Genomic DNA, 23,075 nt, shown 5'->3' on the forward strand with positions numbered 1-23,075 from the left:
CAGGCCGTGTTCACCCGGTTTTCTCGCCCTCTGGCAGAGTGAGGCTGTGCCCTGGGTGGTGGAATAGGCATAACTTGTATGAGTTGCAAGACACGAGCAGAACAGGCGAGCTTCCAGGCTGAGACGAGCCCATAAAGGTTGGGAACCATAATAACCGCGGCTGCACAGAACTGCGCAGGGGGCTTCTGAAAGCTCGGGAACCAGCGTGAGTCAGCAAACATCTCGGCTGGCTCCAAAATGGACCCGCTCAGGCGTGGAGACTGGCAAGACCAGTGTGCTCGACCCAGCGCCGGTCTCTCGGGCGGTTCCCACCCCCTGAACCTTGGACAATTGAGTTCTCCGCCGGCCGGATCTCCACCTCCCAGAAGGCAGCGAGGGCCGCACGTGTGGCTCATTTCTCAGCCGAAAAGGCGTTGCGCAAGCGCAGAGAGCAGCTCTGGCGTAGACACAGTGGTGCTCGCGCACGGTTCTTTCGGCCCCGCCCACCGGGTTCGGCGCAATCCACGCTTTGCTTATGTCACCACTACGCATGCGCCATGCAAGGAGGGACGCGCTTTCGGGGGAAGGGCAGGGGTGGGCCTTGGCCGGGGTCTCACCGCGACTGCGCGGAAGGGAGCCGGACTGTAACATGGCGACTTGCGCTGAAATCCTGCGGAGCGAGTTTCCCGAAATTGACGGACAGGTCTTCGACTACGTAACCGGTGAGCCCAACCGAATCCGCCGGCTGGGGAGGCCAAAGGGGAAGTCGGGTGGGAAAGACTAAGGGAGGGCAGGGCCGGGGCCGCTGCTGGGCCTCTCCTCTGTGTGACCTCTTGTCCCGAGGGCGGGATGGGTCCGGAGCCCGGACTCGGGTCGCGGTCCCGGGGTTAAACTGCTTGTGTGCCCACCCTGCCCCGTGTCTTCCTGGACCTGCCCCGCCCCGCCCCGCCCAGGCGTCTTGCACAGCGGCAGCGCGGACTTCGAGTCCGTGGACGACCTGGTGGAAGCTGTGGGGGAACTGTTGCAAGAGGTGTCCGGGGACAGCAAGGATGACGCGGGCATCAGAGCCGTGTGTCAGCGCATGTACAACACTCTGCGCCTGTACGTGGCGGGGGGCGTGTGGGGACGGGGGGAGGGTCGGTCGGGAGGCAGGAGGGAGTCAGGTCTGATGGCCCAGGAGCTTTGTCCTCCCCCCCTAACTGCGCTTGCGGTCCCTGCCTTGCAGGGCTGAGCCGCAGAGCCAGGGAAACAGCCAGGTGCTGCTGGACGCCCCCATCCAGTTGTCAAAGATCACGGAGAACTACGGTGAGAATGAGGGGAGGTTGACCTAGCTACCCTCTCCTGTCCTCCGCCGCGAGGCCCCGGCCGCCTGCCTCCTGGAGCTCAGAACTCCCGGCACCTCTTTTCCATAGGACAAGATTGTAGAAGCTAGTTGATGTCTTTACTGAAGGCAAAAGAGCCCATTGATGCAGGGAGTAGGGTTGGAGGGTTCTCCAAGCTCTTGGCAATGGTATGAAGCATATGGGCTTTGGAGCTGGACAAACTTGGGTTCACCCACTCCCCACCCCCTATTTTGTGACTTACTAACCAACTGCATGCTCGTGTTAGAGTTGCTTATCAGCTTTGTGTCTGGCTTATATTAGTTACTCAAAATATTAGTTTCCCTTCCCTCAGGGAGAAGGTGACTGCTTTTCTTCTCATCTACAGACTGTGGCACCAACCTTCCAGGGCTGCTGAAGAGGGAACAGTCCTCGGTGAGGAGGAGGATGAAAGGGAGGGGGCTGTGTATGGTTGGGGTAGGAGTTGACGGTCTCTAAATACTGGAATATCTTTCTGGGGGATTTCTGAATCTTTAATTCTGTTCATCGTGGATAAATTGAAAGGGTGAACTTGAGGTGCTCTCTCTGAGCCTACACCCGAGGGTGAAATGGTTTTGTTTGGACCCTCAGACAGTGAATGCAAAGAAGCTAGAGAAGGCTGAGGCTCGACTAAAGGCAAAGCAGGAGAAACGTTCAGAGAAGGACACACTCAAGACCAGCAACCCTCTGTGAGTTTAGCAAAAAGGGTTAAGAAAGCAGAACAGTCTCTACAGGGATGAAAGGGTGGTTGGGAGTGCCAAAAGCCATCCATTTCTTCTTTTAAAAGAGTCTTGGAAGAGGCATCAGCCAGCCAGGCAGGCAGCAGAAAGGAGAGTCGGTTGGAATCATCTGGCAAGAACAAATCCTACGATGTGCGAATTGAGAACTTTGACGTGTCTTTTGGCGATAGGTGAGGGAGTGGCAGTGGGGGATGTGATGTTTTTCTTTTTCCAAATAAAGGAGAATTTGGAGAGATTAAATGGGGCTAAAAGTAATATTAGGTTTCTGTTGTTAAACTTGCAGTACACCGATGTCTAGAGCACCCTTTGTCTTCCTGCTGCCCCTGCAGGGTGCTGCTGGCTGGTGCAGATGTGAACCTGGCATGGGGCCGCCGCTATGGGCTAGTGGGCCGGAATGGGCTGGGGAAGACAACACTGTTGAAGATGCTGGCCACCCGGAGCCTGCGAGTCCCAGCCCATATTTCCCTGCTGCACGTAGAGCAGGAGGTTGCTGGAGATGACACCCCTGCCCTGCAGAGTGTGCTGGAGAGTGACACTGTACGAGAAGACCTCCTGCAGCGAGAGCGGGAGCTCAGTGCCCAGGTTGCTGCTGGCAGGTGAAGGCTCCGTGCAGCTGTCCTTCACAGAGTGCCTGGCATAGTGTCATAATCCAAAATTCACATGCCCATCCTAGCGAGCAGGAGAGCTTAGAACTTAGCACTCTCAAGCCCTTGTTCCTTCCACAGTGTCCAAGGCCCTCAATGCTGTGAGCCAGTCCTTCCTATACTCTGTTCTTGTCCCAGCAACAGGGCAGCCAGTGGTCTGCTTTCCAACAGCATGGGGTGCAGGACATCCTCTTGGACTGCCCCTACTCAGGCTGATTGCTCTGCCCTCCATTTCCTTCCCAGGGCTGAGGGCTCAGAAGCTGCACAGCTGGCAGAAATCTATGCCAAACTGGAGGAGATTGAGGCTGACAAGGCACCTGCCAGGTATTTGAAATTCCCCCTTTCTTCACATTTCACCTTTCCCTTCTGTTACCTGTTCCAACTGGGTTCTTCACTTCTAGGGCATCAGTCATTCTTGCTGGACTTGGCTTTACCCCTAAAATGCAGCAGCAGCCTACCCGGTGAGTGGCCCTTGCCATTCTTGACTGTGAATACTGTTGGCTCTGCCCCTGTGCTGGTGAGCACCCACCTCTCATGCGGCTCTTTCTTTCTTTAGGGAGTTCTCAGGTGGCTGGAGGATGAGACTGGCCCTGGCCCGGGCCCTGTTTGCTAGGTGAGTCTTCTGGGCCTGTATGTGGATATTATGGAGGATGGGCCTTGGCAATTAGGGGTTTGCAATGGATCTCTAAGCTAAATCCTCAAGCTTTGCATTCTTTTTCTCCATAGGCCAGATCTTCTGCTGTTAGACGGTAAGTTTGAAATGTGACACCCTAACTTCAGGGTGGGGAAAGGTGGCAACACCCAAGTTCCTACATCTCTAGCCCTTCAATCCCAAATGTGTTCACTTTTTTAGAACCCACAAACATGCTGGATGTAAGGGCCATCCTATGGCTGGAGAATTACCTGCAGGTGAGTGCCTATAGGTGCCGGAGTAGGTTTGGGGGAAGTCTGCCTCCAAGACATCTAGGGGCTGGGAGCTGACTGCCCTCCCAAACTGGGCCTGCTGTCCTGTAACCCCTTAGACGTGGCCCTCCACAATTCTGGTCGTCTCCCACGACCGAAACTTCCTGAATGCCATAGCCACAGACATCATCCACCTGCACAGCCAGCGGCTAGATGGCTACCGGGGAGACTTTGAGACCTTTATCAAAAGCAAGCAGGAGCGACTACTCAACCAGCAGCGTGAATATGAGGCACAGCAGCAGTATCGCCAGCATATCCAGGTGTGGAGCCAGCAGGGCTGAGGGCCCCATCTCATGGGTATTAGATTTGCAGGGAGTGAGGGAGCCTGACCAATGTCTACACTCATCCGCCCGCAGGTTTTCATTGACCGGTTCCGCTACAATGCCAACAGAGCCTCTCAAGTACAGAGTAAACTCAAGATGCTGGAGAAGCTGTGAGTACAATGTCCAATGGCCCTGACTCCTGTTCTCTTAATTTCTGGCCTCATCTTGCCCTCCCATTATAGGCCCCCCATTTTCTAGAAATCAACTTGAATTTCCTCCCCCGCAAGAAAGAAAGAAGTTTTATACTGTTCTCAAAGAGTTAATCTTGTCCCCAGGCCCTAGTAACCACTAATCTGCTTTCTGTTTGTGTATATTTGTTTATGCTGAACATTTAATATAAATGGAATCATACAATGCGACCCTTGTGTCTGGCTTCTTTTGCTTAGCATAATGTTTTTGAGGGTTATCTCTGTACTAGCACATAGTACTTCATTCCTTTTTATGACAGATAATATTCCATTGTATGGATAATACCATATTTTGCTTATTGATTCATCAGTTGATGGACATTTATGTTTTCTCCTTTTGGCCCTTATGAATAATGCTGCTATGAACATTTGTGTACTAGTTGTGTGGACATATGTTTTCTATTCTCTTGGATGCATACCTAGGAGTGGAGTTGCTGGGTTATATGGTAATTCTATGTTTAACTTTTAAAAAAAAATACATATTTTTCCTGGTTTCAGAGAGGAAAGGAGAGGGAGAAAGAGATAGAAACATCACCGATGAGAGAAAAATCATTGATCAGCTGCCTCCTGCAAGCCACACACTGGGGATCGAGCCCGCAACCTGGACATATGCCCTGACCAGAATTGAACTGTGACCTTCTGCTTCGTAGGCTAAAGCTCAACCACTGAGTCACGCCTGCTGGGCTGTCTTTTTTTTTTTTTTTAATACTCACATGAGGACATGCTTAGAGAGGAATGGTGAGAGAGAAAGAAACATCAATGGGTTGCCTTCTGTATGTGCCCCAAACCCACAGCCCAGGTGTGTGCCCCGACCTGGGATCAGCGGGAAACCTTTTCTCTCAGTGCACACACTCAACTACCTGAGCCGCTCTGGCTGGTTATCATCTTTAATTTTAGCTATCCTAGTGGGTGTGGCATGTTATCTCATTGTGGTTTTGATTTGCATTCCTTCATGACTAAGGGTGGTGAACATTGAAGGTTGAATCTTTTTGTTTTGTTTTTGTTTTGCTAATCTTGAAACAACATTTCTAGAAGTGCTGGTGTTGGAGAGCCTAAAATCATAAGGCTTAGGATTTTTATGACATTGAAATGTACATCATGATATGTTAACTAGAAGGTCAAAAAGCTGCAAAAAGAATAATACTATTTTTTTCCAGCATTTAGTAAACTAAAGGAATGTACAGTCGTGTGCTGCTTAATGTCAAGGATACGTTCTGAGATGTGTTGTTGGGCAATTTTGTCATTGTGCAAACATCATAGAGTGCACCCACCTAGATGGTATAGCCCACTACACACCTAGGCAGTATGTTATAGCCTATTGCTCCTAGTCTACAGGTCTGTACGGCATGTTATTTCACTGAATACTGTAGGCATTTGTAATACAATGGTAACTATTTGTGTAACTAAACATAAAAGTTACAGTAAAACCCAGCTGGTATGGCTCAGTGGTTGAGCATCAACCCATGAACCAGGAGGTCACAGTTCAGTTCCCGGTCAGGGCATATGCCTGGATTTCGGGCTTGATCCCCAGTAGGGGGCATGCAGGAGGCAGCTGATCAATGATTTTCTCTCATCATTGATGTTTCTATCTCACTCTCTGAAATCAATAAAAATATGTATTAAAAAATGAGAGAGATGCAGTAGACAAAGGATATTTACAGCAAAAAGTATATAAGTAGCATAGTCATTTATTATCATTATCGAGTATTATGTGCTGTACATAATTACATGTGCTGTATTTTATACAGCTGGTGTGCAGTAGGCTTATTTATACCAGCATCACCACAGACATTGTGCTATGACATTATGACTTGGCTCTGATGTGACTAGGTGATAGGAATTTCAGCTCCATTATAACCTTATGGGACCATCCTCATGTATGTGGTCTGTTGTTAAACTTGTTATGTAGTACAAAACTGTCCTCGAAAATAAGAATGTTATCTGGGTGGTGGGACTAGAAGCTTTTCTAAGTTTTCTCTGAGCATATATTTCTTGTGTGATGGAACACATGAAAGTCATACATCTAGAGTGCCCCCTCTTTCCTCAGGCCAGAGCTGAAACCCGTGGACAAGGAGCTGGAGGTAGTGATGAAGTGAGTGCTGGGCCAGAGGGGCTGGGTGGAAGCTCTTGTTTCTGGCCACTGCAGTGCTGTTCACCCCCACCCTCCCTCCCACAGGTTCCCTGATGGGTTTGAGAAGTTCTCACCACCAATTCTGCAACTAGATGAGGTGGATTTCTACTATGACCCTAAACACGTTATCTTCAGCCGTCTCTCCGTCTCTGCTGATCTTGAATCCCGCATCTGTGTGGTATGGTTGTTGTTTCTCTGTTCCAGGAGCTGGGACTCTCCCACCCCAACACATGCTGGGGATTGGCCCAGATCCTCGGGCTGCAGGGGAAAGAGGTCCACTGGGCAAGAGTCAGGGCCTGAGCCAAGGACTTGGCTATACTTATACTGTCCCCATGCTCCAGCCTCACAGGGCTGCCCTGCAGAGGTGAAAAGAAAGCCTGGCATCTGGTACTTTATGAATACTTGAAGCAGTATTCTGTCTTGCTCGTCTCTGCTCTCAGTTTTCTCAAACCATGGAACATAGAGGAGAGAGTATAGGCTTCAGGGTCAGACTTCAGATCCTGACTCTGCCATTTCCCAGCTTTATTACTAAACAGTTTTCTCATCTTTAAAATGGAGATAACGTCTACCTCCCTTGGTTATTGGGAGAATTAAAGCCCCAGCACTTAGTAGGTACTCAGGTATTAGGCTCTCTTTACATATTTATTTACCTTCTTCATTTTTCTCTTGAGTTTCTGAAAAATATTTTAGTTATTGAAAGAGTCATTGGGACTACCCAAGTCCAATTCTCATTTCCTTTCCTTGTGTCCTCTACATGTACACTCTAAAGGTCTCATGTTTCTTCTTATAGGTTGGGGAGAATGGGGCTGGGAAGTCTACCATGCTGAAGCTGCTTATGGGGGACCTAACACCTGTTCGAGGCATCAGACATGCTCACCGGTAGGGCCCACACCTTCACTCTCCAACTACCCGTACACTTGTAGCTACATTCTTTATGGTCACGCCTTTCATCCCCTCTTGCACCTTCATTGCTGACTGCAGGAATCTGAAGATTGGCTATTTCAGCCAGCACCACGTGGAACAGCTGGACCTGAACGTCAGTGCTGTGGAGCTGCTGTCACGCAAGTTTCCTGGTGTGTTAGGGCTTGGGGTTCAGGAGAAAGTCCCAGGGCTGCTGCCTACAGTTAGGCCTCCTTGGGGAGGTGCTAAGCAGCCCAACAAAGTCTAGGTGTAAGGACAGAGGTATTTGAAGGTGGGGCTGGGGAGAGGGTGAAGGGAGGGAGTTGGGCCATGATTGAATGGGGCCTATTCCAGGACGGCCTGAGGAAGAGTATCGTCACCAGCTCGGCCGGTATGGCATCTCTGGAGAACTGGCTGTGCGCCCTGTTGCCAGCTTGTCTGGGGGCCAGAAGAGCCGGGTAGCCTTTGCTCAGATGACTATGCCCTGGTGAGGCCTTATTTTCTAGAATTCTTGCCCTCCCTGTCCCCCTCTAGCCTAGTAGAAAATGATTCTCTTGTCTTTATATCAGAGGAGTTCATGATTTCTCCAACTCCCCATAACTATCCACCTTCCTGGGTTCTGCCTTCCAGCCCCAACTTCTACATTCTGGATGAACCCACAAACCACCTGGATATGGAGACAATTGAGGCTCTTGGCCGTGCTCTCAACAGTTTCAGGGTGAGTGTGTCTTCATAATGCCCACTCCTTCCCAGGCCTCAGCACTCCTTAGCCCCCCAACCCCCTGAGTGCCTCTGGTCTCCTGTCTTTCAGGGTGGCGTGATTCTGGTATCCCACGATGAGCGCTTCATCAGGCTGGTGTGCCAGGAGTTGTGGGTGTGCGAAGGAGGCGGCGTCACCCGGGTCGAGGGGGGATTTGACCAGTACCGTGCTCTTCTCCAGGAACAGTTCCGCCGTGAGGGCTTCCTCTAGGCCCAACAAGCTGAGGGCTGTGCCCAGGACATGGACTGGTCTCCCAGACCCCTGGGCCACCATGTAGGCCACGGACCTCCCCTGACTTTGGGGACAGCCTTATTCCCAAATCTCTCCTTTTGACTGGAGCATGCTCTGCACAATCCAGAGAACCACATCTTAGGGTCTGTGAGGACTGGTCTTCTAAGTGGAAGGGGTAGGAGGGTACCCTCTGGGGTTATAGTTCCTCCACTGCCCCAGCTCTGACTGGGCCCCAAGTGGCTGCTGTGTAAATTAAATCTTCTTGCCTCATCTCTGCTGTTCCCTGGCAGGGCTGCAGTGTGTTAAGGGGTGTGGGCTCTCTGATTTGTTATTCTCCTGTGACATTTGTATCAATCACAAAGAGGAGGTTATAGCATCACCAGCCTTGACCCTGGAAGGAGAGACATCACTAAAGCCGCTGGGGCTCAGAGGTCACCTGCCTGACCTTGCAGTGGGCTGGGCTGTTGAATGAAGGGCAGTGGATTACATCACTGTCGTGCTTGTCCCTGTAGCGTGAGCTCGGCCTCACTGCTTAAGAGAGTGAACTGATTCTGTAATCTTGCAGCTTTAGACATGGTTTGTCATCTGCTTTCTCCCGTGGTCTCTGGCCCAGGCTCACCCTGCTTCTCTGGTCTGGACCTTCAGAAGGGTCTGAAGAGAAATTGTCTTTGTCCCTGTTTTGCTTGGGTGGTTTTATTTTTCCCTCTAACCATGTAAGAGGGGCCTGGGAAGAAGTTGAAAATGGGAACAAATAGAGCACTTTGTTTTCAAATTAAGCAGTCTTAAGTGTGGGGTGGAATGTTTCATTGTTGGGGTCCAGCTCCCCACATTTCACAGAGGTAATAGGATTTATAAATATTGCTTCTCAAGGGCTCAGCTGCTATATGTAGTTGTTATACAGAAGACACTGACATAGAGACATTGTGTTGCTCTCTGTGATGATGGAGGAAACCAGTCAACAGAAGCAACTTGCTGGCTTCATGGAGAATTATAGTCACAAAGCTCAACCAAGGAATGTTAACTCAGCTGGTGAGGTTATTATAGTGCAGGTAGGTGGAGGGAAATACCTGTTTTTGGAGTAAAGGAGAATAAAGACAGGAAGTCTCTGCTGATTTACTATAGAACAGGCAGTGATGGATGAATGAAAACAGCAGAAGAGCCACTAATCAGCCTGCCTCCTCAGCCTCTCTCACTCCCTTTCAGAAGTCCAGAGGAGAGGTTCTTCCAACTGTGTGTGGCTTTGTGAATCCTCATGCTCCTAAGAGCCTTCTCACAACCCCCATCACTTCTGCCAACCTCAGACCTGCAGATGGGCCAGTCAGGGGCCATCTGGTGTGTGATTTGTGTCTACCTGTTTGCCAGGCTCAGCCCCTTCACCTCACACAAGCTTGTGAATCCTGATATGAGTTCTCCCAAGTCCTTAAAGTTGGTGGGAGTGCAGCTGAAGGGTTCTGTGACAGAATCTGCTGCTTTTGGAGGTAGGTGACTTTATACAAAGAGCACTGGAGTTGGGTCTAAGATCAAGTCCCAGTGCCATTACTGGTGATAGAAGGAGTCACCAGACTAAGAAATACTAGCTGTGAAAGGAACCACTTAACCTTTTTGAAAACCTCTGCCTGGTTTCTTGATAGGATTGTGTTGAGGATTAGCTGACAAGCACATTATACATGTGATTCATAAAGTGATTTTTTTGTCGGTGGCCAGTCTGATTTGAAGGACTATCATGGGAAAAGCAGATTTTCTGAGTGATTCCAGAGGTGGACAAGTTTGGGTTCGAAGGAAGGAAAATTTGTAATAGTTCAGGTTGCCTCCTGAGAGTAAGTTTCCAGTCTCTGGGACTGTTCAGCCCTGCAGGCTCTCAAGAAGACCTCTTTCAGGTTGGTTTCCAATGTCATGATTCCATGAACAAAATAGGAAGAGCCTGTATATGACAGTACAGGCCTACATATCAGGCCTTGAGAAAATGAATCGTAGCTGCTGAGAAAGACTACATTAAGGTTTGGGTGAACTTCTGGAGGTTAAAAGAGGAGAGCTGGCAGAAGATAGTTGTCTTGAGGGAAAATATAGACAATGTCAACTCCATTCCAGAAAGCACAGGGCGGAGAGAAATTTGATATGCATGAGTGGGAAGCCACCCTTGATCACCACAGACTGCCCATCACAGTAGCCACCCCTTTCACACTGGAGAGCCCATATAACCCAACCATTGGGAAGCTGGTCCTTCCAACTGCTGAGGTTGGAGCTGCCCTGCTGACATCAGGCTAAGTTCTCACTGTTTTCCAGGCAAATTTTGGAATAGGGGAAAAGGTGCCGTTTACCCTTGCTGGCTATGCCCCAGGTTAATTTGTCATTTTAGAATGTAAAATTCTAGTAAAAGCCACTCCACAAGCCTGGGCCTGGCCCATCCACAGGTGCAAGCCAAACAACACCTCCAGCATCATCAGCTTATGGGTCTGCACCAGCCTGAACATGCAGACTGGATTATGGAACCTGGGGAAATCCCAGCGGGCTAGCAGGCTGGGTTCACAACCTGGCTGAAGGGCCTCTAGGGGTCCCTGAACCTGGAGCCATTGACTCCCTTCAACCTAGCCTCCCTCCAAGTGGGCTTCATCGCACTTAGTGCTTCCCACATTATAAGCTGCTTGCCATTATTAAAGTTGTAGATCCCACTTTGCCTTGTTAACCTAGAAGGCCAGACCGTGGCTTGCTCGTCTTTGTGTCTTATGTGCCTGCCACAGGTTGGGTTCCCTGGGAAGCAGTGTGAAGAAATCATGCAGGGTGTTGATGGGGATGTACTGCTGGGACCAATACCAGGATTGAGCAGAGGGAGAAAATGGGCAGCATTAAAGCCTCAGCCCCACATTCTGGAGCTGGGTAACTCTGCAGAGTTGTCCTGAGTTGAGGCAATGGCTCAGGCAGGCCTTTATCTGCTGAGTTGACTAGTCTTTGAATGCTGGCTGCTACCAGAAGATGTGAAGTTGAGAAAGGAAGTTTTCTTCAGCTGAGACAATTCCCCCAAAGGGACTGACAGCTAAGGACTTTGCCATCAGCACTCTGCAGCTAAGGCAGCAAGTCCATTCCTGAAAGGGCGTCCAGGCAGCTCATCACAGCATCTACAGTGCCTGACCTATAGACATGTGCTCAATAAAAGTGCTTGAGAAATGAGTATTTGGGGGAGATTATTTGAGAAAAAGTAGAGAATAATATTGGGAGAGGAAAAGGGGATAAACCGAGAAACCAGCCAGAAGGTCATAATCAAAATCCAGTCCTAAGGGCACGGGGTCAGCAAGGTGCAGGTGGAGACAAGGCTAGGGAGGATGGTGTGCAAACTCAGCAAGGGGCTGCCCGCCCTGCCCAAACAAGGAAGGACTCCTTTTTCTGGGCCAAAGTCTTGAGAGCTTAGGGACCTAAGGAACAGGTTTATTAGTAAAGGGAACCTTTTTGTTTTTAAACCTCACCTTGTTTCCTTTTAAGACAATGCTAAGGAATAATGACAGTACTAAATATTTATTGAGTTCTTACTGTGCAATAGGGACTTTTGTAAGTCCTTTGCCCACACTCACTCAGTCCATCTTCACAAACAAACCTGTTTTTCCCATTTCACAGATGAGGAAACAGGAAGTTGACATAGTGGGTGGCAGGACTGGGATCCGGGCCAGTCTGGTTCTAGAGTGCAACCTTCACTGTCATGCTGTACTACCGCTCAGCTCCTCGTGTGACCTGCTCAATGGTTTTGTTCATTCCATCACTTAAAACTCATCAGTTGCATGGGGCAGGGGTGGGAGGTAGGGTATTCGAACAAGCTCTCAGGAGAGCAAGCTGATGAGTAGGAGTACCTGGCATTGGGTGACATGCTGGGTGGTCAGTGAAATTGTTTGTTAAATTAATAAGAAAAAAACGTGGAAAAGTCATGCACTGGGATTAGCACAGCTCTCCCACTAATGGCATCTTGGGCAAGTCAACCTCTCCTGAGCAAATTATCCTTATCCATAAAATGGGTATAACCCAATTTGTCTTGCCTGCTTCTTTGGGTAGTTGGAAGGATTAAATGAGACAAAGCCCCGTGTAAGCTGAACAAACATTTTTGTGAACTGTAAAGAGCTGTGGATCCAAAGGGTGTCATTTTCATGGATGGAATGAGGGGGCGGCAGCCTGGGGCCTCCTCTGGAGACACATAGACTACCACATGTACAAACACTCCAGGCCATCATCAAGATGATTGCCCCAGGAGGGCCATCCACAGCCCTCATCTGCTGAGCCAAGCATCAGAAAGTGTGCTTGCAGGAGCGCAGCATGAGACTGCCTGGCACCTGCTGAGTTACATGGGGTAAGGCAGAAATCATGCAATTTAAGCCCATTCTAATAATATGTATAGGTCATGTCCTATTGGTAATTCTAGGTTTCTATTTTCTTTATGTTAAATAAATGGATGGTTTGTAAGTGATTTCTGCTTTACTGTATATAGAGAGGCCTTTGAAACCCTAAATTAAATATTTGTCAACCCATGCTACAGCATTTTTAACACCGAGGAACGCTTTCACTAATGTTCTCCTTTGGCCTTGTCTTCTCCATAATCCGTTAAGTGGATCTTGATGAGTTATTCCCATTTTACAGAACTGGAGCTTGAGGCAGAAAGATGATGAAGTGTCTTGCTTAGGTTCAGATACCTCTGTGCGTGAGAGATGGGGCAAGAACAGAGGTATCTGGGTCCCTAGACTTCTCACATCTCTCCAGATCGCTGTTCTCAACTTTGTTCCGTATTTATTCATACAATGGATGGCATTCTCATGTCACACATGCCCATGGGCATACTCAGGGTCATGTTACCTTCAATCCTTTCAGGCAAGTGTTTTGAACCTAATTGTTCAAGATGGGAGATGTTCAAGCAGGGTGTCAGAACCTAACAAGGCAAGGGGGGCATCTGTATAGGAAGGTGGTCCAGTATGAGGTCAGAACCTGAGTGAGGTGAGGACATTCATGCATGGGCATGGCCTGCGCTCTGGGGTGGGAATGCAGCCTGCCTGGGGAATCAAAGCCCAAGCAGGGGGAGGAGGACATTATTTTTTTAACTTATCTTTATTCTTTATTATTGATAGTATTACAGATGTCCCCTTTGTTTTGTTCCCTATTACCCCCTCCAGCCCATACTAGCCCTTCCCAGGCCTTCACCGGACTATTGTCTGTGTCCATTGGCTATGTACATATGCATATAAGTTCCCCAGTTATTGTCTCCCGCCTTCCCTCTAAAATTCATCAGTCTGTCCCATGTCTTTTTTTTTGTTAAGTTTTTATTGATTTTAGAGGGAGAGAGGAAGGGAGAGGGAGAGAAACATTGGTGGCTGCCTCCTGCACGCCCCTTACTGGGTATCAAGCCTGCAACCCAGGCATGGGCCTTAACCGGGAATCGAACTAGCGGCCTCTCAAGCCCGGGATGACACCCAACCAACTGAGCCACTTTAGCCAGGGCAAGGAGGACGTTTTAAGGAGGGGAAGACCCAGGACAGGGTGTTGGGCAAGTTTAGGGTGAGGAGGGTATTTACTGAGGAGGCAGGTGGAAGCAACCCAGTGTAGAGTATTGGAGACAAGAGTGGGAAGGGCATGTGAATGCAGAAGAAGGCAGTGGTGACAGGGATAATTCATGTGGATAAATGTGTTAGGGAAAATGGGAGCCCAGTTTCTCACAGTTGGAGAAGGAAATTATCCTATCTAATTAGAAGGGGATATGCTAATTGACCCTCACACCATTGCAAAGATGGCAGCACCCACAGCCAACAAGGAGGGAATATGCTAATTGCCCTGCCCTCAAAGATGGCGTTGCCCAGTCCCCTCAGCCCCCCAGCCACCCAGGGCCAGCCTGAGTGCAGGCAAGCCTCAGATGTCGGTTGCCCAGCCACCCAGGGCCTCCCAAGGCGCAGGTAACCAGGGTCAGCCGAGGCTTGCGCTGCCGACAGTGGCAGCAGCAGAGGTGTGATGGGAGCATTGCCTTCCCCTGATCGCAGGGTCACCTCCTGTCCCTGAGGGCTCCTGGACTGTGAGAGGGGGCAGAGGGACACTCCCTCCAGTGCATGAATTTTCATGCACCGGGCCTCTAGTAAATATAGAAAGGGAGAGCCGAAAGCGGTTTGGCTCAGTGGATAGAGCGTCGGCCTGCGGACTGAAAGGTCCCAGGTTCTATTCCGGTCAAGGGCATGTACCTGGGTTGCGGGCATATCCCCAGTAGGAGATGTGCAGGAGGCAGCTGATCGATGTTTCTCTCTCATCAATGTTTCTAACTCTCTATCTCTCCCCCTTCCTCTCTGTAAAAAATCAATAAAATATAAAAAATAATATATAGAAAGGGAGAAAGACCTAGCTGGTTTGGCTCAGTGGGTAGAGTGTCGGCCTGCAGACTGAAGGGTCTCAGGTTTGACTCCGGCCAAGGGCACGTGCCCAGGTTGTGGACTCAATCCCCAGTGGGTGGGAGGGTGTGCAGGGGGCAGCTGATCAATAATTCTCATCATTGCCGAAACCGATTTGGCTCAGTGGATAGAGCGTCGGCCTGCGGACTGAAAGGTCCCAGGTTCGATTCCGGTCAAGGGCATGTACCTGGGTTGCGGGCATATCCCCGGTGGGAGATGTGCAGGAGGCAGCTGATCGATGTTTCTCTCTCATCGATGTTTCTAACTCTCTATCTCTCTCCCTTCCTCTCTGTAAAAAATCAATAAAATATATTAAAAAAAATAATTCTCATCATTGATGATTCTATCTTCCTCTCCCTTTCTGAAATCAATAAAAAATATATTTGCAAAAAAAAAAAAAAGAAAGGGAGAAAACTAGAATGAACCTTGTGATGTTGGGTTAAAATTGGAGATATTGGTGTAAACTCATATTTTTCAATACATAGAGGTAGATTTAAAAATCAATATAGGGAGAAACCAAGATGGCGGCATAGGTAAACACCTGAAATTGCTGCCTTGCACGACCACTTCAAAACTACAACTAAAGACAAAACAGACATCACCCAGAACCACAGGGAGGCTGGCTGAGTAGAAATTCTACAACTAGAAGGAAAGAGAAAAGCACACTGAGACTCAGGAGGTGCAGAAGTAAAGTGCAGGGGTACAGAGGCGCACGCAGAAAGGGCTGGCATTGGAGGTTGCTGGTGTCTTTTTCAATCGGGAGGGAGTCTCAAGCTCCCGACGGCCCTGACTCCAGTTCTGGGCGAGTCTCTGGGGACTCAGACTCACACGGGGAGGAACTGAACTGTCTGGCAGCAGGCGGAACTTGAGGGCAGCTTTCTCAGAGGTGCTTGCAGCGATTACCGTGGGACACTGAGACCAGGGGCCTCTTAGGGCGGGACTGAGGACCAGCCATAGCTGTTTGCTCCGCCCTGTTGATTCCCTGAGACACCGCCTCACCCAAGCTTTTGCATATGAATGGGCTGGCCCTTTGAGATCTAAAATTGCCTAGCAAACTGCAGCTGGGTCAGAGAGAATCAGAACACCCGAGGGCTCAGGGCCCCACAGCAGCTTGCATTGCTTTGCTACTGGGCCTCATCTGGGCGCCTCAAGACCCCAAACAAGGAGGAGGAGTCTGCAGATCTCTCCGTAGCTCCTGCTGGGTAGCCTTGGGCGGAGGCTGAATTGGCACCTCCTTGGGGATCCAGGGGCCCGTGTGCCTAGTGGTCGGAGTGGGACCGTCCGGATTGCAACTCCTCAGATGCATAAGGAACACACTCGGGGCAGACTCAGTGAGCACCAAAGCCCCACTGAAGCAAGTCTTGCCCCATAAGGGTGTCTTCAGCACAGAAGTTCTCCCACTGTAGACACAGCTGATTCTCACAGACAATTGGCCTGGAGGTCAATTCCTCCCAGTGATACCAACAACAGACAAGGCTTAACTACAACAGGACTGTGCACACAGCCCACAAAGGGGTGCACCAAGAGTGTCCACCTCAGGTAATTTGGGAGGCTGAGCCACTGGGCCCTATAGGACACCTAGCACACAAAGCCACTCTATCAACACAGGGAAGCATAAAAAATGCGGAGACAAAGAAACAGGTCACAGTAACAGAAATGGAGGAAAGCAAACTATTGGATATAGAGTTCAAAACCACACTTATAAGGTTTTTCAACAATTTTCTAGAAACCACTGATAAATTAGTGAGACCCTCAAGGATATGAAAAAGGACCAACTAGAAATTAAGCATACACTGACTGAAATAAAGAATAATATACAGAGATCCAACAGCAGACAAGAGGATCCCAAGAATCAAGTCAAAGATTTGAAATGCGAAGAAGCAAAAAATACCCAACCGGAAAAGCAAAAAGAAGAAAGAATCCAAAAATATCAAGATAGTGTAAGGAGCCTCTGGGACAACTTCAAGCATACCAACATCCGAATTATAGGGGTGTCAGAAGAAGAGAAAGAGCAAGATATTGAAAACCTATTTGAAGAAATAATGACAGAAAACTTCCCCTACCTGGTGAAAGAAATAGACTTACAAGTCCAGGAAGCGCAGAGAGCCCCAAACAAGAGGAATTCAAAGAGGAAAACACCAAGACACATCATAATTAAAATGCCAAAGGCAAAAGACAAAGAGAGAATCTTAAAAGCAGCAAGAGAAAAAAAGTCAGTTACCTACAAGGGAGTACCCATACGATTGTCAGCTGATTTCTCAACAGAAACTATGCAGGCCAGAAGGGAGTGGCAAGAAATATTCAAAGTGATGAATAGCAAACCCTAGCCAGCTTGGCTCAGTGGATAGAGTGACAGCCTGCAGATTGAAGGGTCCCAGGTTCGATTCTGGCCAAGGGCACATGCCTGGGTTGCGGGGTTGATCCCCAGTAGGGGGCATGCAGGAGGCATATGATCAATGATTCTCTCATCATTAATATTTCTCTCTCTCCCCTCCCCCTTCCTCTCTGAAATCAATGAAGAAATATGAGAAAAATAAAAAAAAAGGGATGAATAGCAAGAACCTACAACCAAGATTACTTTATCCAGCAAAGCTATCATTCAGAACTGAAGGTCAGATAAAGAGCTTCACTGATAAGAAAAAGCTAAAGGAGTTCATCACCACCAAACCAGTATTATATGAAATGCTGAAAGGTATTCTTTAAGAAGAGGAGGAAGAAGAAAAAAGGTAAAGATAAAAATTATGAACAACAATTACATATCTATCAACAAGTGAATCTAAAAATCAAGTGAATAAAAAATCTGATGAACAGAGTAAACTCGTGAATATAATAGAATCAGTGGCATAGAAAGGGACTGACAGTTCTCGGAGGGGGGGGGAAAGTGGTTTGGGGGGTGGGGGAAGAGACTGGACAAAAATCATACACCTATGGATGAGGACTGTGGGTAAGGGCAGAAGGTGGGGTGGGAACTGGGTGGAGGGGAGTTATGGGGGGAAAAAAGAGGAACAACTGTAATAATCTGAACAATAAAGATTTAATTAAAAAAAATAAAATAAAAATCAATATGGATTTAAGTGTGTATGCTCTAACTGTTGAGAAGTGGCACCCCCATTCCAATGGCAAGGAGCAGTGCCCAAGTCCTAGCTTCTACATAACATTCTACACTGTATGGTGCCAGTGCTCCCTAGTGAATGAGCTGATTCTAGGGCTGAGAGAGAAATACAAGATGAGCCTAGAAATCTTGTACTAAAAGCAAAAAAAAAAAAAAAAAAAAAGTGTAATTGGGACATATAAAAAGGGCAGAAAAGTTAGCTTGAAATGCTCCCACTGGACAAATTAGACAGTTTGAACATCAGTATACTAGCATATTGATTATAACCTCTGAATAAAACAGTTGATATTAATATACATAATTATATGAATAAATTAAAAATTTAATGAGGAACAAGACACATTTTCAAAGTAATTCCACCCAAAGATTTATTTATTATAAAGGGAAAAGGAATTACTGTACAGTAGAGAAGCTTAACTGATACCACCTTGATCAAGTGATCAAAGTCAACATCAGCAGAACAAAAATAGACCCAGAGACATAGAAGCATGAACAGACTGTTGAGCCTCAGAGGGAAGGCAAGGGAAGGTGTGTGGGAAGAGATCAACCACTGAACTTGTATACATCCTTTTTCACGCCGTCCCCCAAAAGTCCCCTTTCTGGCAACCAAATCTCAGTCTGTTCTCTGTATCTGAGTCTGTTTCTGTGTTGTCGGTTCATTTATATTGTCCTTTAGATTTCACATATAAGTGAAATTATATGGTATGTCTTTCTCTCTGACTTATTTAACTCAGCACAATACCCTCTAGGCCAGCGGTTCTCAACCTTTGGCGGTCGAACGACCCTTTCACAGGGGTCGCCTAAGACCATCCTGCATATCAGATATTTACATTATGATTCATAACAATAGCAACATTACAGTTATGAAGTAGCAATGAAAATAATTTTATGGTTGGGTCACAACATGAGGAACTGTATTTAAAGGGCCAGAAGGTTGAGAACCACTGGCCCATCCATGTTGTCGAAAATGGTAAAATTTCATCCTTTTTTTTTTCAATCCTCACCCAAGGATATGTTTTATGGATTTTTTAGAAAAGAGGAAGGGAGAAAAAGAGAGAGAGAGAGAGAAACATGGGTGTGAGAGAGAAACAATGATCGGTTGCCTCCCATATGTGCCCTCACCAGGGATCAAACCCACAATCTGGGTATGTGACCTGACAGGGAATTGAACCTGTGACCCTTTGGTGCATGGAACAACTGTCCAATCAACTGAGCCAGACTGGCCAGGGCAGATTTTGTCCTTTTTTATGGCTGAATAATATTCCATTGTCTAAATGTACCACATCTTCTTTATCTATTCACCGGCGGATGGGCAGTTAGGATGCTTCCATACCTTAGCTATTGTAAATAATGCTGCAGTGAACATCGTGATTTCTTTTTTATTTTATATTTCTTACGATAAATACCCAGAAGTGGAGCTGCTGGGTCCTTCTTTGTCTCTTATTATAGCCTTTTTCAAAAGTCTGTTTTGTCTGGTATAAGTATTTCTACTTCAGCTTTTTGTTTTGTTTTGTTTTGTTTTGCTTCCATTTTCATGAAATATCTTTTTTCATCCTTTATTTCCAGTCTCTGTGTCTTTCCATCTGAAGTGAGTCTCTTGTAGACAGCATATGTATGGGTCTTGTTTCCTTCTCCAGTCAGTTATCCTGTGTCTTTTTATTGGAGCATTTAAAGTAATTGCTGATAGATATGGATTTATTGCCATTTTATTATTCATATTTTTTATCTCTTTTTTCCTGAAATAAAAACAACAACCCTTTAACATTTCTTCTAATATTGGTTTGGTGGTGATGAACTCCTTTACCTTTTTCTGGGAAGCTCTTTATCCTTCTAGTCTAAATGATAGATTTGCTGGTAGAATTAACTTCCTGATTTTGACAATTGTGTTGTGGTGATGATGTAAGAGAATGTCCTTGTTTATAAAAAATACACATTAAATAAAGGGTTATGGGGAGTTCTTTACTTCAAATTTTCTATGTGCTGAGATTGTTTTCAGATTTTTAAAAATATAAAAGTAATACATGAGTGTTGTAACAAGTTGAAGAATGCAAATAAAGTTAATACCCCCTTCATCCCAATTCTAGTACCATCTTTCCTAAAGAAACCATTATCACCAGATTTATAGATATGTTTCCAAACTTTATCTATAATCATATGAACATGTAGTCCCTGGCTGGGTAACTCAGTTGTTTGGAGTGTCATCCCAATACACCAAGGTTTTGGGTTTGACCATGGGCACATACAAGAATAAGTGGAACCACAAATTGATCTTTCTCTCTCACATCTTCCCTAATCAATTAAAAAAACACATATGAGCATCTAAATCTTTACCTTCTCTCATTGTGTCAGCTATTAACTTTCCCCTTAGTGTCCTGCACTAAACAGAAATTCTTAATTTTTATAACATTGTACTTTAAAATAATTTCAGACTTAAAGAAACAAATAATTTTTATAACATTTTACTTAAATAATTTTAGACTTGTAGAATATTACAAGGAATTCTGCTCTTCCCTTCCTCCAGATTCCATAAATGTTAATATTTTGCACATTTGCTATATCATTCTGTGTTTTTGTGTGCATGTGTGTGTATAATTTTTCCCAAACAACTTGAGAATAAGTTGTAGACATAACATTCCTTTATTTCTAAATACCCCAATATGCTTTCTAAAAACAAGGACTTCCCTTATATAACCACAGTACAATGATCAAAATCAGGATATATACACTGAGTGGCCAGATTATTATGACCGGCCAGATTATTATGACTGGCCAGATTATTATGACCACCCCATCAGTACTTCATTGGGCCACCTTTTGCCTTCGATACTGCAGCAATTCTTCTTGGCATTGACGCCACGAGATGTTGAAAGGTGATGCGAGGAATCTGACACCATGCCTGATGAATAGCACTGTCCAGCTCTGTGAGATTTGATGGTTGTGGAACCAGCTGCCTGATGGCTCTTTTAACTTCGTCCCACGAATGCTCAATTGGATTGAGATCTGGTGATTGTGGGGGCCACCTAAGCAAGGTAAAGTCTCCCTCATGTTCTTGAAACCACTCATGCACAATACGAGCACCGTGGCATGGCGCATTGTCTTGTTGGAAGATGCCATCTCCATTGGGATACACCATCAACATGATAGGATGAACTTATCAGCAACAATACTTAGGTATGTTGTGCTATTCAGACGTTTATAATGGTCTGGCCCTCTAGCTACTTCAGCAGGAAATTATAGCTAATATGCCTACAAACGTCAGGTGATCATAATAATCTGGCCACTCAGTGTACATTGATACAGTATTATTATCTAATCTATAGAGTTTACCCAATTTTTGCTAATTGTACACCAATTTATTTTATTTATTTTATTATTAATTTTTTAGTCCTTACCTGAGGATTTTTTTATTGATTTTTAGAGAGTGGAAGAGAGAGGGAAAGACAGAGAGAAACACATCAATTGGTTGCCTCCTGCACGCACCCTGATCAGGGCCCGGGCTGGGGAAGGAGCCTACAACTGCGGTACATGCCCTTGACCAGAATTGAACCCAGGACCCTTCAGTCCACAGGCTGACACTCTAACCACTGAGCCAAACTGGCTAGGGCACCACTAATTTATTTTATAAAAATTTTTTTAAATATAGGATCACACTAAATTGTATTTAGTTGTCTTGTCTCCTGTAATCTGGAACAATCCATCGGTTTTTATCTTTCATGACCTTAACATTTTGGAAGAGTACAGGACACTTTTTTTGTAGAATGTCCATTTTGGTTAGTCTGGTGTCTCCTCATGATTAGATTCAGACTATGCATTTTTGGCAGGAATGTCATAGAGGAGAGGCTGTGCCTTCTCAGAGCATCTGATCAGGAGGCATGTGATGTCAATTTGTCCTATTACTGGTGATGTTAACTTTGATTATTTGGTTAAGGTGGTGTCTGCCAGGTTTCTACGCTGTAAATTGCTGTTTTTCCCTTTGTAATTAATAAGTATCTTGTGGAGAAGCAATACTTAATTCTTATGTAATCAAAATCATCAGTGTTTGGCAACATGATTTATTCTTTTGAAGTGTTTGAGTCCTTCCCACCACCAGTAGGTGACAGAGATTTTCTGCAATTTTCTTTTTCTTTTTTTATTGAATTTCTTGGGGTGACATTTGTTAACAAAATTATATAGGTTTCAGGTGTACAATTCTGTAATACCTCATCTGTATATTGTGTGTTCACCACCCCAAGTCAAGCCTCCTTCCATCACCATTTATCCCTCCTTTACCCTCTTTTACCTCCCCCAGCCCTCTCTCCCCCTCTGGGAATCACCATACTGTTGTCCGTGCCTATGAGGGTTTTCTTGTTTGTTTGTTGTTTTTGTGTGTTTGTTTTGGCTTAATCCCTTCATCCCTTTCACACAGCCCCACAATTCCCCTCCCCTCTGACAGCTGTCAGTCTGTTCTCTGTCTATGAGTCTATTTCTGATTTTTTTTGTTAGTTTATTTTGTTCATTAGATTCCACATGAGTGAAATCAGTTCAATCCATCTAGAATTCATCCTTATATGTGTTGTATAGGAACACAGTCTTCATCTTTCTCCATATAGTGAACCAGTTTTTCCAACATTATTTACTTAACAACCTATCTTTTCTTCAATGATGGTGGTGCCACATTTATTGCATATTGTTTTCACTTATATATTATGTATTACATATTATATATAATATATTATATTACATTATTTTTATTAATACATAGGTCAGGTTCTCTATTGGTCTACTTGTTCTTGTACCAGTACCAAATCTGGTAGGGTAAGCCCCACTCTTTTATTTTCATTTTTTGTTTAAATGTATTTTTATTATTGATTTCAGAGAGGAAGGGAAAGGGAGAGACAGAAACACCAATGATGAGAGAGAATCATTGATCAGCTGCTTCCTGCACGCCCCACACTGGGGATTGAGCCCGCAACCCGGGCATATGGCCTGACCAGGAATCAAACTGTGACCTCCTGGTTCATAGGTTGACACTCAACCACTGAGCCACACTGGCCGGGCTGAATATTCTGAATACTTGGACTTAGAAAGCATATGTTGTCTAGTTTGCTATCTTTCACTTGGACCCTTTCAGGTGTCTGCTTGTTTTGGCCTAGAAGTTCATATTCCCCTGGGGGTGTCAGCCATCTGTCTGGCAAGGGTGTTGGGAAAGGTCTGAAGGCCTACAGTTCATATCCAGTCCTGGGGATCCAGAAAGCATACAACATCACAATGGATCACTCCCATTTGCTGCCTCCCGCCGAGCTGTTTAAACCCTCTAAGCTCTGAGGGAGAAGCAGGAGGGGAGGAGGTAACTGACATGCCCTCAGGTT

At 46.3% G+C, this 23,075-nt stretch overlaps 1 protein-coding gene across 2 annotated transcripts; it reads left to right on the forward strand.

The window, feature by feature from the left end:
- The first annotated feature begins 499 nt into the window (after nt 1-499).
- On the forward strand, nt 500-8,523 carry ABCF3 (ATP binding cassette subfamily F member 3). Of its 2 annotated transcripts, XM_059687196.1 has the most exons (21): nt 500-701; nt 933-1,080; nt 1,205-1,284; nt 1,687-1,733; nt 1,929-2,026; nt 2,125-2,247; nt 2,407-2,673; nt 2,965-3,045; nt 3,123-3,182; nt 3,278-3,334; nt 3,448-3,470; nt 3,575-3,630; nt 3,744-3,944; nt 4,041-4,117; nt 6,243-6,287; nt 6,372-6,504; nt 7,117-7,205; nt 7,308-7,399; nt 7,581-7,713; nt 7,857-7,944; nt 8,038-8,523. In XM_059687196.1, the coding sequence occupies exons 1-21, from the start codon at nt 515-517 to the stop codon at nt 8,194-8,196; spliced, it is 2,244 nt and encodes a 747-aa protein (XP_059543179.1). In that variant the 5' UTR covers nt 500-514; the 3' UTR covers nt 8,197-8,523. The 2 variants fall into 2 exon arrangements, with proteins under 2 accessions (XP_059543179.1, XP_059543181.1); XM_059687198.1 differs by lacking the exons at nt 500-701; nt 933-1,080; nt 1,205-1,284; ... (1 more) ...; nt 1,929-2,026; nt 2,125-2,247 and having other exon boundaries at nt 2,574-2,704.
- Nucleotides 8,524-23,075: the final 14,552 nt, after the last annotated feature.

Source organism: Myotis daubentonii, chromosome 3, assembly GCF_963259705.1.
Source record: "Myotis daubentonii chromosome 3, mMyoDau2.1, whole genome shotgun sequence".
Classification (NCBI taxonomy): domain Eukaryota; kingdom Metazoa; phylum Chordata; class Mammalia; order Chiroptera; family Vespertilionidae; genus Myotis; species Myotis daubentonii.